This window comes from Drosophila serrata, unplaced genomic scaffold (assembly GCF_035046125.1).
Source record: "Drosophila serrata isolate PLE 108 unplaced genomic scaffold, ASM3504612v1 contig_267, whole genome shotgun sequence".
Taxonomy (NCBI): domain Eukaryota; kingdom Metazoa; phylum Arthropoda; class Insecta; order Diptera; family Drosophilidae; genus Drosophila; species Drosophila serrata.
The window spans coordinates 84275-102154 of record NW_028257165.1 but is presented as its reverse complement, the minus strand read 5'-3'; the positions used below and the strand labels follow the sequence as shown (position 1 = coordinate 102154).

Below are 17880 nucleotides of genomic sequence, written 5' to 3'. Positions count from 1 at the left end.
ATCGAAGAGGGTATGATTTTTGACTTACGTTTTAAAATATTTTTATTTTAGTAGTTCTGTCCAACAAAGGCAATAAATCCGACTTATCAAGGCACGTCTGTCAGGAATGGCGTTTTTAAATTCTTTTCGTAAATTAATTAAAAAAGTTAAATATAATCACAACTGCAATTTAGAATCTTTCATATAAATATAAGAAATATGAAATGTTATTAGTTTTTGTTAAATTACAAACTGCAAGGGTATTTAAACGTCAGCTTTTTAATTTGCTGCCTTTTTTTATGCACCGTCTATAGCTCTGAGTACATGATAGCTTTCTTACTTCTTTGTAAGTAAAATAATGGATGCTATGGAATCGTTACATTGTATCTAAATAACTTCACGCTCTACCGTGCAAGCGCTCCATAACGAAATTAGACAATCCCTAATTGGGTTAGTATGTACGTAATTTATGAGAGCTTCCCGTAAAGTGGCCAGAACAAGAAAGCTAATCAGAAAGTTTTTCACCATCAGGGCTCCACCTCCCCAATCGCCGGTTACCGAAATAATCCCAATTAGCTGTCACACGGCCAAAGACAAATACGTACGAAATTTTTGTTTATAAACAAGAAAACTTTATACGTAACCCCACCAGTAAATTACTCACAAATTAATATAAATTCCCTTGTGATACGAAGAGTGCAGCGAAAAAAGAGCGTTAAAATAGCTGCAGCGCCGCTTTAGCATACAAATATCAATTTAAAACAATCAAATGCAATGGAAAACATAAACACAACACACAAAATATAACATATTAGAGAACAAGCAAATACCCAACATAGAAAAGCGAATTGAAGATACACTTTCTAAAAGTTTTATTTTATTTTCGAACATTGGCTTGGTATATAACGGATGTCTATGGTATTATACATATGTATGTACATATGTATGTTTCATGGTAATTGAAATGTGCGAAAATGTTGTAAAATAAAATAATATAAAAAGTTTGACCTTTTGCTAGTGTATATTTGTAATGTGCTACATCATATTTAGGTTTGGTTTTATTGTCGTTATAATTCTCAATAGACAGTTTTGTGGTTTTGGTAAAACAATTTTATAAAATATATCAATTATTATTATGACATGTAATTTTTTAACTGCTCAATATCATAGCTTCTAAAAAGTGCATTTAATTTAATTCCATCCAACCGAGAATATTTAATTAATTTCTTTTGTACCCGATAAATTGATAAATTCGAATATACCCTATCATATTGCGAATACCGGTATGAAAACGAAAAACTGTAAACAAACCAAATGTGCTTAGAGGGAACATGCATACGTACATCCATATGTACATACCTACATACATGTCGATTTTCAGACGGCGATGGCGCAATACTTACACACAATCTCAAATACACGTACGAAACGTTCTCTCTGTTTGTTCACCACTCGACGAAAAGAGCGGGAGAGACAGTGAGTCAGTCGGTCAGTGAGAATGACAGACGAAATCGGAGAGAGCTAGAAACGACAGACGAGACGTTCCGACACCTCGTCGTTTCGTCGCTTTTCGTTCCTTTCCAACGTTTCGGCTCTCCAGCATTTTAAAGAAAGAAAAAAATGAAGAGAGCCATAGAAAACAGCGAAAAAATCCAAGCTCTCCGAAAAACTTTGGCGAAAATCCGATTAGCAGTTCTGTAACATAACAGTGCTGACAGAATTTAAGAAACAGAAATTACAAAAGCAAAATAACAAGCAATTGTTAAAATTGATTAGAAAAATTAGATACATTTTTATTCATAGGAAAGGTTTTAATTTTTAATCAATGTTAAAAAATTCTTTATTTACAGTATTTATTCGTAAATTGTTCAAGTGGTTGCAAGTGGAGCGGTTAACAATAAGTAAAAAAAATTATTTTAAAATATGAAATGCTTGGACCACGAGACAAATTAAAATTTGTTGCTTGTTTAAAGGGTTAGACCATCCAAAATTAAAAAAAAATCGTATATTTAACATAATTTTGATTACTTAACCGAATTTAAAATTTTTCTCACAGCTTCTCTAGAAAACACTCTCTATGACATGGCATTGGATTTTTACGATCCGATTTTTTTTAAGATATAAATTTTTAAAACAGAAATATAAAGTATAAAAAATATATATTTTGACAAAATGCTCCGTCATGCTGTAGCTATATTTACATAGTTAAAAAATTAGTTTTTGGGTTTCGGATAAAAATTGTGCTGTCCAGCATGAGACTCGTAATATTATTTGTGAATATATTTGTTTGTTCTTTTTTTTTCAATAATTAATTTAACATATTTACTTTGATATTATATTATTATTTTTGAAATGTCCTCCAATTTTCAGGCGTGTGGTGTAAAGCTATGAACATAATGTATTTTGTGTATCGTCCCTTTATTATGTACTCCATTATGGTTAAATTTTAGGAGAAAATTGTTAATAGCATAGGTATGACTCGCGAATTTGTCATTAATAGCAGATAGTTAATTAATTATTATAATAATTAATAATTACTTAATATTTAATTATTGAATGTATTTTTTTTTTTCTAAGATAAAACAAGTGAGGAGCTGAGAAACACGTTTCACAATTTGTTGCCGCGTTTGATATTTCAAAAAAGCCAGATTTTGCGGGAAAAAAGCTGAAGTAGCAGGTTTAAATAACAGTTTCGGAATTCAGAGTGGCCAAATATCAAACAAAAAATATCGAAACATTGATATTGGGGCAAACGAGAGAGCATTCTGTTAATGAATTTAACTTCCTAAATAAGAATTCTACGTGTTTCTATAAATGGTGGAATAGTTTGTAGATGTGTAAATAACAGCTAACAGAGTGACGCAAAACAAAAATTAAAAAAAATACCAATTGGCATTTTGATAAATTATTGATACGGCCAACAACGACCCGGCAGCACCCAAGTGAGAGTTCTGTTAACTAACATCCACGACGAACCTGAGAGCGCATTTTACATTTTACATGAGGATTCGACCCCAAAATTGAGAATTCGAACCCATGTATCTGCAAACGTGTAAAATCGTCATTCAGACGTGTAAGGTGTAGAATGTTAAACAACAGCTTCGGAATTCAGAGTGACCGAAACTGAAATATAAAAAAATATCACCAAAAAGACCTCTTTAAAGTTATATTTTGATAATTTTTCATCGGCCCCACTGAAAAAACAAGTTTTTTTTCAGCGTAAAACGGTTTTGAAGCACCTCCACGGACAAAAAGAAAATTAAAAATAAAAAAGAGACGAATTAAAATCAAAAATCGAATAAAGAAAAAACGTGGCTGTCAGTTAAAAGTTTATAAACAAAAACAGTGAATATAAATAAAATAGTGAAGAAAGTCGAGAAAATAAGTAAAAACGCGAACGAGCAGCTGCTTGGTGGAAGTCACAAAGACCGACGGCAAAACAGCAATCGGATAAAATTAGTCGTGCGTAACATAGTGACTACAAATAAACAAAAGATTTTATAGAAGCTAATTAGAAACGTCGAAATAGTAAGTATTGCCAATAAAACGAGAAATGATTTCCCCTTCCCCCTTCCCCCTTTCGTTGCGGTGCGAGTGTCAAAATTGCAGTATAGTGTGTTTGTATGCGCGAGTGTTTCTGTGTCTGTGAGTTTAAATAGCGCACAAAAACAACAATTAAAGATATTTAACGAATGCACCTCTTCTTCTGATTCGCAATGGCAACGACAACAACAACAACAATCGACTCTGGCGACATTTCAACGCAAAGAGCGCACAGTGGAAAGAGGGCGGTCAATAAGGAAACTAAGTGAAGTGACTCTCCCTGTTCTCACATTCTGTGAGCTGGCACCACTGTGCGAGAAATAAAACGTAGTGGAAATGAAACGAGCGGCGAATGAACGGGCAACACAAAAAATAAAACAACAAAAACAAGGCAGTGAGCAGCAGGCGAAAAGCAACAAAAATAAAAGGAAATCCTATAAATAACAGCAAGAAATATTTATCAATAGCGGACAGAGGTGCGGGAAAATAATTAAAGCAGTGAAATTAAACAGTTTGAATGGAGGATTTGGCATCTGAGATCTTTGCCACGATTATTTGATATCTTAAATGGTTTTTAATTAGTGATAAAGTGCAAAGGTACAACGTCATGCTTATGTTGAGACCGTTAATGAATATTTACGGGATTACAGCCAACCTGTGACAAACTAAAATTTCTATATCGCTCTGACCGCAATAAGTTCGCAATTTGCCCAGTATCTTCACTTAAAATAAAAAAAAAAACCGCCCACTCTGTGACCCCTCCTCCCCCACAAGGGTCTTCGGCTTGTTTCAATTTCATTAAAATGTCTGGCGGCAATTAAATTTGCATAAATTAGACATGGCAAGCGCATTTGCCTGTGTGTGTGCAGAAAGAGAGAGAATAGAGTGGAATGCTGGGATGAAAAAGTGAATAAAAAATCACATTATGTTGAGTTTTGTGGAAAAGCTACGCATAAGCTGCTGTCAAACTATTATAAGACGCGTTTTCGTAAAAAGTTGCCAAAAGTTAAAATCCCGACTAACAAAATGTATGTCGCATGCGACCTGGACTAAAAATTAGTTAAAGAAATTATTTAATATTCAAAATTCAAACAAAATACATTATTAAGATAATCTATTGCATATTTTAGTAAAGTTAATTGCAATAAAATTATTTATTACGCTTCGCTGAAATCAGAACTTGAACAGCTTTTTTTTTTTTTTGCAAATGTGACTTATGTTTTTGTCGCGTCCGAATGCAGTACATTTTAGAGAATATCGTAACGAAAAAAGCCCAAATTCGATCTTAGCAACAATAATAGTGCTAACCAAGAGCTATAAGTTTCAAATTTTGTAAAATTAAAATAAAAACTTGGCACATATTTTTTTTGTTGTTTATGTGCGTCCCCAAAAGCATTGATTTGTAGTTGCGTTAATTAATTTCTTAATTCCAATTTCTTCTCTAAAAACAAAACAGTTAAAAATCTTCTTACTGTGCAAAAACAGCTAGAAATAGACAAAAAATTAAAATTTAAGATGTTTTGCTTTATTTATAAGAACACTTCTCAATCCGGACCATAATGATTTTAATGAGCTAGAACCGATTTCTAATTAAGATCGGCATTACAGCGCCAGACGAAATATGGCAAAGTAAGTTAGGGCAGACCCCGAAAAAGCGGATACGCGGCATCAGTGGAGCAAGACGGAGAGTTGCTCGGCTAAGGGAGTGGAAAGAGAGTGCTGTCGGAATGAAGCTGCTTAGCGGCGATGGCAATAACGAGTTTAAAGCTCCACTAGCTTTGAGCTCACTAAACACACAAGTATACGAACACATATAATCAGCGGACGGACAATTCAGGCACACATACGCGCTGTGTGGATGCTTTGGCGTAAAAGTTCTATATTGCTGTTATGCTTTTATTTCTATACGCGTTGGGAAGTCCGAAAATAATCGCATTATGATAAGGAAAACAGAGCGCAAGCGTCTTTCTATCTCTTTTGCGTAAAAATATGTGTGTCCGTTTGTGTGTGAAAAAAAGGTAACTGAAAAGAACGAAAGCTAGGCGCTATCGAAAGTTTAGTACCCTTGAAATTAGATATTGCACTGATAGTCAAAAATAAATTGAATTTAATTGCGTAATTTAAACAAGGTAGGCGTTCCACCTGGTTTAAATTAGCGATTTGTCAATCCTGCTGTTAATGCAAGTCCATAATGTGCGAAAGGATATCAGAGCTGTGAACAAAATGCCATACAATCACTTCTTTACTATCAATTTTGACAAGTTCCCAGTTAAGTGTTAAGTAACACTCTTTTTGACAGATAGTTTATCAGTATAAAAATAAGAAATAAGCATTGATAAATTGGCCCTAAGATAAAGGCTAACAATTTCTTAGATAAGGAAAACTTTTCGCATATAAAACCTAATAACTTTTTGCGAGGGTATAAAACAGGACAACAGAATTGGAAAGCCAGTCCAAAAAAAACCAAAAGCCAAGTTGGGGAGCACACAATTTATATTTGCTTTTAATGCCTTTGCTCTTGAGCTGCCTTTTTTGCTGCCTGCAAACAAATAAAACTGGTTTTCAAGTCAATTAAACAACAAAAAATCTACAAAAAACAAAACGAAAAAAAGAAGCTCCTCTACAAAAAAGGAGCATGGAAAACAAGGGCAGAAGAGTGGTTGTAGAAGAACAACTTTTCCAACGATCAAAATAATAAAAATAAATTTTAATGCAGCAAATAAGAAATCACACATGCCATTTGTTGTGGCAATAGTTCTTGGCCTAACTTGGCATTCCAAGGAGTTTGAAATTCCAATTAGTGGCAAAGAAAAGGCAATATATAATATATTTTGAATTGAGACGAATAATCAATTGAATTTATTGCTTTTTGTGCAAAGCACATTCAACGCACTCGAGCACTTTATCATCTTAGCAAGAGTTTATCGCCGCAATATGCTATTGCATGTTAAATCATAACTGCCCACACAAATTCTTCAGAACCTGGCATCATTTTCTCTTTTCAGATGGCTTAAAATAAATCTTGCAAACTTTTTTTACTTCTTTCAAGCATTGTTGGCCAGTGTGTTCATTTTCTAAACCATAAATAAATTAAATAATTGGATAAATGTCTCAAATGAAAAAGCAAAAAGCCGAAATTTTACTCACCTTTTTTTACATATCGGATTTGAAATATTTTGCAGTCTGTAGTTGTTGTCTGTATGGGCTCATCTGGCCTCAACGGGCCAATTTCCCTTTTTCCCCGTCACCCAAATATCGATTTAAAAAGCTCATGTCTAGTTTAAGGCCTCAGAGTGTGCGTTTGGGTGCCAAAATATGCCAAAGCAGACGCGTACATGCATGCAAATTTTACCTCAAAACTTTTATTCTGTTTCGGAAATGCTCGGCAAATGAAAGGGATTGCATTCCGAGAATATGCCTGGAAATGAAAAATGCAAACAAAAAGGATAGCGTGAAAATGAAATTAAAGAAATTAGGCAAAATTAATAAAGTTATAGAATAAGCTTTAACCTTCTTGACCCTTGCTCGCTTAGAAGAATTTACCTTTGTATAATAATAATATAATTAATTTATGTTCCTATTATTTGTTTTTAAGTTTCTTCACACACTCTGATCAAATTTTATAAGATATAGTTTTAATCTAACGAGTCTGCTTTCAAGAATGAATGAGTACTAACTTTTTACTTGTTTAGAAGATGTAAAAATCTACATTTTTATGACTCGCCTTTTAATTTCATTAATTCTTTTGTACTTCTACCACATTCGACCATAAGCCCATGTTGGTTGCCGTGTCCTTGCCATATTTCGTTCCTATCATAGGCAACCTGTGCACCAAATAAGCTCAACCAATTTATTTTCCATAACAACTGTGTACTGGCTGCCGGATACAAAAAAGGAGGAAAACATGATGGAAAATTGTGCAAAATGCTGTTGCCCTTCAACTAGCAGAAAAATAACGAACGTCGACGCCAACTCTCCCGAAATTGGCACAGTCAACGCGCTAGACGCTCCCTTGGTCTCGTGGTCCTTGCTCCTTTTCCCTTCTCTATCAACGTGCATTATAGTCATGTTGGGTAGCAGGCACATCCATTGTTTACAGCAGGCCTATTCGTTATATTGTATAACAGGCACAACACCAACAACAAGGACACCAGGCAGAACTCATCTTGGTACTTCAGGCAGCCCAATCTGGGCACGCTGAAGGCATTCAAATTTTTTTTGAGTATAGAAATGAAGATGAAAAATATCTCTTCTCCGCTCTTTCTAGCTCATGATACCCTTGCTGTGAAATGAAATGTTGGTATCGGGTGGTTTTATGATAGACCAAAGAAGCGAATGAAATTAGTTTAATTTCTAATATAGTAATAATATAGTAAAATATTATTATTATAACAATTTCGCTAAATTTTTCTTGGTTTTGGCCAGTTTTTCGTGTTTGTTTTTTCGCTAGCAAAAAACGAAAACTAAAGAAATTCCTTTTTGACGGTGATCGCTTTTTCTCGATTAATATCCTCATCTTCCCCCTTAAATGCTCTTGTGACTAAAGTACGAGAGCATACTTGGATCTCTCGTCGTCGTCCTGGATCTGCTCATGCTGCTCGTCTACTCTTCAAACTCGTTGTCTTTGCTCGTTACTCGGTAAATTCTATTTACACGTTTGTTGGGAAGCCGTTCAGTTAAAGTAGCAAGTCACCCCATATAAAGTAGTAGGATTTTTCTTAAAATATTTATTTGTTAACTTTTGAATGTAAATGATTAATTGCTTATCGTCAGAGTTACAAATCCCTAACCTTTAAATTTTAACATATTAATGATTATATATTTTACACAAAGGGTAACTAGTAGTCAACCAAGGTCCTTTAAGCGTTACAATGTTACCTGTTTGGTTTTGCCTGTGGCATATTGAAATTAATGTAAATTTTTTCATACACTTGCGACTTATTGGGTTTCGTTCAATTTTATTTTTCAAAAGGTGGGCTCTGCGCCGAGAAGAGATTTGAGGGTAAGAGGTTGTTATTGATTTCGAGGTGGCCGGAAAATCAGGGAAGTGTGGGTGGAGTGTTGAAAGGTATTGTGTGAATTTATGTGATAATGAAATACCATTTTGAGTTTCGCTTGTATCTTGTTTCCTTTCTTTAGTGGTATTCGGTTGATTATAAAATAAGGTGAGGAAATGAAACCCTTTAGATTTGCAGAATGTAAAGTGGTTGAAATAATGATATTCTTGAAGTGGAAATCAATTATAGAGTTGTGTGTAAATAAATTAATTAACTGGATATCAGAAAAACAATTTAATTGTGGTTGGTTTGCAATGTTCTGTAGTTTTAAGGGTAGTGTGTACGTGGAGGTGCTTATAAATCCTACTACAAAATTGTTTTGCAAAAAAAATCAAAATTGTTTGTTTGTTTTTTGAATTTTCGCCATTTGTGATCAATGCGCCACCGGCAAATGAAACACAAAGTGTCCTGTGACACAAGGACACAACACGAGTGCACTTGAAAAATCTTTACTTCATCGTAATAAAAAAAATATTTTTATCCCATTAGCTTCAAAAAAATATACAGATAATAGATAGATACCAAACTATACAATAAAACTGGGAACTGTTCTTAGTTTCTTTCTTTAATTTTTTCCATCTCGACTGTATCTCTAAATAAACTTACATATGTATCTACAGAAACCCCGTTTTAATATGCATTTCTTTTATGTAATTTCAGAAATATACTATCGAAATTATTGATATTTGGTAAGTCTAAGATTATTTTAAACGATTTTAACATATTTTTACCCAACGAATTGGAGTGTGATAGCTCAATATTTTAAGCAAATTAAATATTATCCAGGTCGTATTATACAACTTTTTTGTTAAGGATCGGTAGATGCCTCGAGAAGTTCACCATTAAAAGCGATCTCTCAATAAAAGCTAAAAAATGTTTCATTATAATTCTTTAAAAAGGAGTTTATACACAATAGGGAAAAAACTATTGCGTACAAATTGTGGTTAACAAAGTTCATATTTATATTTTCTTATACTTCCAAATAACATAAATATGAATATTTTCAATTTATTTCTCCGAGTGTACGGGTGCGCGTTTATTAGCTTTTGTAACGGTCCCAGGACGCCTCCGGCATCCCTGACACGCAACGAGAGCAGCGACGATGCGCAGCGTCTTCAAGCGGAAGGCGGATGTCGTCGGCAAGTGTAGACATATTTTCTTAGCAACTTTTCCGACCCACCCTGTGGGTGGGGATTCCTTCCTTGACCCTCCTTGTCTCCGCCTTGCTATTTGAAACTTGTAGCAAACTTCTGTTGTATCGTCAAGTCAATGAGCGTTTTTATATACATACATACCTACATACATTATATGTAGGGGACGGAGGGGCGGTATGGAAGTTTGTTTACTGTGTTTGCGAGAAAATAAAGTTGCCCCGACTTTTGCTTTCCCGATTCTGGGCCAAAAGTGTATTAAGTCTGTGGTATATGAGTGGGCCAGGCAGGAGATGTCTTGGTCTTGATAGGCGTGTAGCACGAGTTTATGTGTTCTATTATATATATATGTACATACATATATCTAGAGCTGCAGTTTTAGTCACTTTAAGCGGATTTCGCTGTTGCTAAAGTAGCTAAAAGTTATGTTAACGATTCTGTGTGTATAAATGAGTGTATACTTGGGAGGACCTCAAAGTTGGGGGAATGGGATTTCGGTTTGTGACTGCACACAAAGTTTGTCCGCCTTGTAAAAAAATTGGTGGCGTCCAAGAAACTTTATAATTAATTTTATTGTTGATTACCTGAAATGTGACATTTATTAAGGTGTAAATGGGAAGTCAGCTCGGGGGATGTGACGAACATTTTTAAATAATAATAAAGTTATCAAGTGTCAGCACAATGCTTTATGATTGTAAACTTCTTTAGACTTGGTGTGCGTGTGTCCTTGAGTTGACCAAAGTACTTGACAAAGAAACACAGGGCGCATTATCCGGTTTTATTACATATATGTATGCACACCTCCCCAACCTCACACACACTTGCTCTCTCATAAATTCCCAACTCCAAGAGGCAATAAATTCAAGAGAGCATTATTATCGACGATAAATGAGCAACGTGGCAAGGGAAGGATTTTCCATTTAAGGAGCTAACCTTTAAAAATCAAGCAGAAGTAGTAGAAAATCTACCCATAAGAATTGCGTGACGGTAATGAAGCTCTCTACCCCGCCCTCAACTTTTCCTAGGCCTCCCACCCATCGACATTTTCCTCCCCTCCTGCCTTTGACATTTTCCCTGAGGTGTACAAAAGCGCGTGCACTTAATATGTTCGACTAGGTAAATTAGAAAAATTAATAGTGAATGTATTATAAGCTGCAGAGAGAGTGAGAAAGAGAGCAAGAAAAAGGTATAAAAGAAAGTCCTGCGGTTTGTAAACCACACTTCTATTAAAGCTTAAATGCATCCTTGAAAGTATTGGAACTTTTGCAAACTTCCGACTTATAGTATATAGATGGTAACCGTCGAGATTTTACCGACTATTAAATAACCGGTACCAAAACATAAAACACCCAAAATAATTGCAACAAAAGCTAAAAAGCTAACTTAGAACTAGAACTTAGAATTAATTTTAATGGGATATCCTTTTCTGTCTGATCGATTTAAAGGACTAAGCTAGAAAATTCAATTAACTAGAAATCATTAAGTATTGTCACATCTTGCCATATCTTAAAGTAGATGGATGTGTATTCGAAAATAGGAAAGTTAACAAAGTCTCTGAATTGACTAAATTGTCAAATTTAATAGCCATCTTATTTGGCATCTACATTTACGTTCATTGTTATTCTGATTTCAAAAGTTCAAGCACAGACGGCACTTACCAGATTAAACTTTCGAAGGAACCAGTTTCAAAAACCTTGTACTTTCCAATAATTCGCAAACATGGGCAACGTGATGGCTTCTTCATCGGGCGGACTGGACTTGTCGGACATGCCTCCAAAACCCTCAACCCCCGGCGCGACCCTGCCGCCTCACCTAGTGAAGGCGATGGAAGCGGAGGCTGTGGAGACGGAGCTGGAGAATCCCGGCACGGTCGAGGAGCTGCACAGTCGCTGCCGCGACATCCAGGCCAACGCCTTCGATGGCGCCAAGATCATGCTGAACAAGGGCCTGAGCAACCATTTCCAGGTTACGCACACCATGACCATGAGCACGGGGGCGTCAAATGGCTATCGCTTTGGAGCCACATATGTGGGCACCAAGCAGTATTGTCCGAGTGAGGCGTTTCCGGTCCTTATTGGCGAGATTGATCCGATGGGAAACCTAAGTGCGAATTTGATACACCAGCTGACGGCGCGACTGCGCTGCCGACTCGCCTCACAGTTCCAGGACTCGAAGCTGGTGGCCACCCAGCTGACGAGCGACTATCGCGGCAAGGACTACACCTTCTCACTCACCATGGGCAACCCGGGCATCCTCACGGGGTCTGGAGTGATTGTGGGTCAGTACCTGCAGGCGATCACCAAGCGATTGGCACTGGGAACTGAGCTGGCCTACCAGTACGGTCCGAACGTTCCTGGCCGCGAAGTGGCAGTGCTGTCCGCGGTGGGGCGTTACGACTTTGGGGATTCCGTGGGATCCTGCACCGTGGGACCGGGAGGCATGCACCTGAGCTTCTACAAGAAGGCCAGCGACCAACTCCAGGTCGGAGTCGAGGTGGAGACGAATCTACGCATGCAAGAGTCCACGACCACACTGGCCTACCAGGTGGATCTGCCCAAGGCGGACCTCGTATTTCGTGGAAGCTTCGATTCCAACTGGCTCATCGCAGGCGTCCTGGAAAAGCGCCTGCAACCGCTTCCCTTCTCCCTGGCCATCTCCGGACGAATGAACTACGAGAAGAACACCTTTCGCCTGGGCTGCGGCCTGATGATAGGATGATTCGAAGTGGACCGTAGTAAAGAGCTGTAATGTGACGGAAAACAGGACCTCTGTAACAGAAATAGGAACATGTTCAATATGTTGTAAATGTTTGGTTTCGCAACTTTGGAAATTTTAATGTGCCGAGTCTATGCTGTTCATCTTTAATCAAAATTAATAATATATATATACACATTTTTTTGGCAAACTTAAATCCAAGCTTAGTTTTTGCTTAAAGCGTTTAAGAACAGTTGTAACAAGGCTACAAATATTTAAAGGTTGAATAGAAGTTTCATACTTGGTGAGAACTTTGAGAAAATGATTCTGATAATTCAATTCCTGTATCATTTTCGTAAAAAAAAAAAAGAATTTGGCTTTAATCTTCCATTGGCTTTAATTGCGGCATTTTGGTCACATGTCCCATGACCCGCATCTTTTCAGCATCGCCGCCATCACAGTCACAGCCAAAATGGTGACATTGATATTCAGAACTTTAAATGGATTGTGCCCAGCGTTATCCTTTCACCTTTTTCCACACTACACGCTGTACAGAAAAAAGTTAAGCGGATTTTCCGATTTGCGAAATCTTTGACAAACTATGAAAAAGCTTTGAATATTTTGGGATTCAAAATGCGAACTCTTACACAAAAAGCAAGCTCTTGATTACTTTCACTGACACTGCGTGAAAGTAATAATATAATTAAAGCCATTTGAATTCGATTCAAAGTAACTTAGTTTAATATGTATTAAATTAAGGATAGTCTCTACTTAAACTCAAACGCTTTTTTATGTTAGGAAAACTTTGGTGAGGTTGAGTTAATGGACAGAGATAGTCTGCCAATTACGCACAAACCCATCTGACAGGACGCTATGTCCTTGGTTTGGCTTTGCGTGTCCATCGTACAGCCTTGAGCTGTCTGCTCTCCTTGCTCGTCTAAATTGTGTATCCTTGACATCATCAATCAAGACGTGTGCAGTTTGAGAAACATCTACGCAGTGGGGGGAGCATTCAACCTCAAAATACTACTTACTTGATTATTGTTTTTACACCCTTGTAATTTTGGAACAAAAAGCTATAGACGATTAAATTAAATTCAGTTGAGGGTTCTCTATCCCCTTCCTGCTTCTATAAGTTATGTTATTATGTGTGATTAAACGTATTTTTGGTTATTCGATTTCGTTATATACATAGTTTATCCCTGAAATGGGATAGTATCTACTATAAATATAGTTATATTAATTCAAACCTCTGAAATCAAGTGCGCATTTCTTTTACTTCCAAACAAGTATTTAAAAATATGCATTAATCACTTATTATATGATACAAAGTTCAAAGTCCAAGGTCTAAGGCATTCGTGAAAAAATAATTTATAAAAAACCGCTGTTGGATACGTGTATCCCTTTATTTTATAACCTTTATTTATGGGGTCAATTACTGACAAGTTTTGCGAAAAATAAACACATGTAGATAACTTAATTTTATGTTGCTTTTCTAACATTCTGTGAGCCGTTCAGGACTTTAAACGTACCTGATAATCATCAAATAAATTATTTTCAGTACGTTTTCAACGTCTAGTAAAATGTTGAATACCCTTTTTGATTAGGAAAACCAAGACCAAGAAAACAAAGAACGATAAATTCAAAATTTGAAACCAACTCGAGCGCCCAGATATGACGACATTGATAAAGGCCCAGAACGAACACAAGAGGCTAAAAAGAAAATGGGGAAAACTGCAATTCTGGTTGCAATTCTGAACATTTCGGTTGAATATAGAGGTAAAACCTGCTTCTCTCTCTCGGCCCGGTGGCGTCAATTGGGTGAACAATGAGTTCATAACAGATTTATGATAACTAAAGTTAATTGGCCAAATTGCTGTAGAGGTGCAAAGTGTCAAGAGAGCCTTGCTGGTGGCACTCATCTCCCCATACAAGTCTTGCTGTACAATGACAGAGACGGTGCTGTAAATCATTGACCCTAATCATGTGTCTCGGTGTCAGAAAGAGGCGGTACAGCTAGGAGCAGAAAGGCAAACAAAGGTCAATGAAATCGATCTATGTACACTTAGAAAGCGATTTGCAACAATATTTGCAAAAAGTAAGAAAAAATCCTGGTAGTGAAAGATATCGAAATATTTAAGAATATATACTAATTTTATAATCTTTTTGTGATTTTGTAGTATTAAAAAGAACTATAATTTCTAGTTTGTATTGAGTGGAGTGCCATTCACTAGTAATTCATCAACAATTCATCGACATACGCCTCTGTGATGTGAGACTGAAAGTGCAGTTCTGTTTTTACTGATGAAGGATTGATGAGTTTTGACCCTTTTGGTCATCAGGTATTTATCAAATTCTTTTGAAGAGAGAAAATAAGAAAGTGGGAGAGTCGGTTTGTACATAATTTGAAGTCGAAGTCGGTTTTGAACTTGTCCTATTGATGACTTGATTTATACTCTACTTTTCAAGTGCTTCATTTTGTCAAGTATCAATATTACTGCACTGTAGCAATAGTTTTGCTGAATTTTCCCTGAGTTTTTCTTTCTGTACATCTCCGTTTGATTGAAGTGAAAGACGGAACACCGCGGATTCATGCACATTTCTCCATCTCATCCCCGCCAGAACGCTTTTGGGCTACCCAGCGTGACAGCGCGGGGCATGGAACGCGCAGAGAACTCTCACCTTGCCTGCAGTTAGGATTCTCGTTAAGTGGAAAATCTCGATCTTTTGGTTCGCGCTGCCTGCCTTTGGAGCTTTGTTGCTCCATTTTCCATTTTCCCTCATCCCCACTGGCTGGGCCTGGCTGCTGCCTGCCTGCATGGCAGTCTCCTTTGTGGACTCCGGTTAATAGAGCGTGAACAACAATTCGCTCGCTCATGCGGCTCTGATTTCAGCTTTGGTTCTGTGCGCCTGTCTGCCTGCTGCCTGCTGCCTGCTGCCTGCTGCCTGCCGTCTCCATAGCCATGGCTCCATTCCGGTTTAACGCTAATATTTGGTACCCACCTCTGTATGTACCTGCATTTTAACGATTTCAATTTTGGAATTTCCATTTAACCCCAAACATTGATCCAATGCCATTTTCGCCCTTGCCGCAACTTCTCTGCAATTTGCATGTGCCGCACTATACATTTTAACGAATGTAGTTCTTGATTGTGCAACGACCGAGAAAAGGCGTCGTGGCACGGGGCAGAAGCGCTATCAGAGGAGGGGGGAAAGTGGACTATGGGGGGGGGGGAGCATTTGCCGCCAACAATTGTACTTGCCGTTGTTGACACAATTGAGCGTGGTATTTATTATGTCTCTGCGTTTTTTTTTCACGCCCACACCCACCCACTCTCCTCCTGTGCTTCCCCTTATTTTTATACCCTTGCAGGGTATTATAATTTCAGTCAGAAGTTTGCAACGCAGTGAAGGAGGCACCTCCGACTATATAAAGTATATATATTCTTGATCAGGATCAACAGCCGAGTCGATCTAGCCATGTCCGTCTGTCCGTCTGTCCGTCTGTCCTTCTGTCCGTCTGTCCGTCTGTCCGTCTGTCCGTTTCTACGCAAACTAGTCTCTCAGTTTTAAAGCTATCTGAATGAAACTTTGTAGTTAGCCTTCTATATACTCTCACTCGTATATATGTCGGAACGGGCCGGATCGGACGACTATATCATATAGCTGCCATAGGAATGATCGGAAAATTTTTACAAAAAAATGTTCAACTTTTTCAGATTTCAATAGAATTGGATCAAATTTGAGATATAGCCATTCTACTATATTCTACAATTTTGCATAAAATTTTATGAAAATCGGACTACTGTATCATATAGCTCCCATAGGAACGATCGAGAAATTAATACAATTAAATTTATAACTTTTTCAGTTTTCAGCTGCTTTTCATCAAATTTAAGGTATGGCCATTTTATATTAGTCTTAAATTTTGTGTCAAATTTCAAGAAAATCGGAAGACTATATCATATAGGTGCCATATAAACGATCGTTTGATGTAGAGGGAAAATGCAAATCTGTGAATGTAAAACTGCAAATATAATATGTATAGGTGAATGAAATGAAAGCAGGTAGTACTTCGTTGTTTTTTATTACAAATATATATAATTTATATTGTATAGTTTCCTATTCATAGAAGTTCTATCTGCAAGGGTATATAAACTTCGGCGTGCCGAAGTTAGCTTCCTTTCTTGTTTTGTTTTGTTTTGTTTTTTATGTATTTATTTGCTCTAAAAATTGCCATGTTTGCCGCTTTGTTGTTCTTTTGGGGCAGGGCGAAGAAGAAATAAACATTCGTAACATACTGTTGAACATATTTAAATTGTAGCATTTTTTCTACATTTTATTTTTGTGTGCGGCTTGCTGATAGGAATGCATTTGGAATAGAGATTTTATCGATGCCATTTGCCGCCAGCATTAGATATTTTATTCTTTGTGTATATATGCACATAATGTGCATAATGTGTATGCAGGAACTTCCACATGTTCAAATTTAGTTTGTGTTTAAATAATATTTTAGGTGTGACCTTTAAAGAATGCAGAAAATATCTTTAAGCGTATATTATATATAATTTATATTATATATTAAATAAGGATTCTTTCCATTGCATTTACTATGTAATTGTTGAATATATGACAAATTTCAATAAGTGAGTTAAACAAGCAAACGTTTTGGAAGTCAGTTAAGCAAAAGGACACAGCATGGGGGCAAGGATCAAGACAAAAATCTTTTTATAAAGGAATTGAATTTTTTATTTGACCTTAAGCCCCATGCCCCAAACATGAATGAACAATTGAACGATGGAGCATAAAAATAAACCAACATTATATATAAGTTGAAGAGTTCTTAAACCTTATACTTGAAAAGAATTTATAAATATAATAAAATAAATAATAATAAATTGTAAAATTATTAATATTGATTTTTAAACTGCATACTAACTTTAACCACAAAACTTTCTAGTTGCTATTCAACCCACACTCAATTTTATTAGGACAAAATATTATTGTAAGAAAATTCAAAGCCGATTTTTGATTTAATCCAAATAACGAATAATCCCCCAACAAAATGGAAAATCCAAAAGTGGTTTTGTTATTACAATCCACCAGATGCCAACTTCACCCAACTAACCAAAGGTTATAGGAAAAGAAAACAGATTTTTCGACTGTGAAGCAAGCATAAACTGACGTTAAAACCAAAATAACCAACAGGCACACATGAACAAACACCAAAACATGGAAAAGTTGGCCAGGAAAAGCCCTTTGCATCAAACTGCATTGAAAAGCAGCAAGTACGTGGCATGATTGCTTGTACTTGGCCTCGAGGTGCAACTAAAATAGGTTTAACGAAAAGGGGGCAACAGCGAGAGAAAATATAAACAAAAAATGTAAAAAGCAGAAGGAAAACACGATCAATGTGTATGATTTATACGATCTACCCATGCATAGGTTTCGGAGTA

At 36.5% G+C, this 17880-nt stretch overlaps 2 protein-coding genes and 1 long non-coding RNA gene across 4 annotated transcripts in view; 2 read left to right on the top strand and 1 right to left on the bottom strand.

Annotated features, from left to right (window-relative positions):
* bin3 (bicoid-interacting protein 3) overlaps positions 1 to 17880 on the top strand; it is a 43695-nt gene that overhangs the window by 9135 nt on the left and 16680 nt on the right. Inside the window, exons 1-2 of one of the 2 annotated variants that reach the window (XM_020959301.2) lie at positions 2351 to 3507; positions 9240 to 9268. The gene's annotated coding sequence lies outside the window, so the exon portion shown is untranslated. Of the gene's footprint in view, positions 1 to 2350; positions 3508 to 9239; positions 9269 to 17880 lie in introns of those variants that run through there. The other variant, XM_020959302.2, reaches the window with a different exon arrangement.
* LOC147643594 (uncharacterized) lies at positions 1075 to 1461 on the bottom strand. The gene is made up of 2 exons (XR_015271759.1): positions 1383 to 1461; positions 1075 to 1278 (listed from the first exon to the last, which is right to left on the bottom strand). It is a non-coding gene; the product is annotated as an uncharacterized LOC147643594 (long non-coding RNA).
* On the top strand, positions 9539 to 12641 carry tomboy40 (mitochondrial import receptor subunit tomboy40). The gene has a single exon (XM_020959303.2). It carries the CDS (start codon positions 11450 to 11452, stop codon positions 12446 to 12448), a length of 999 nt encoding a protein of 332 aa, XP_020814962.2. The 5' UTR covers positions 9539 to 11449; the 3' UTR covers positions 12449 to 12641.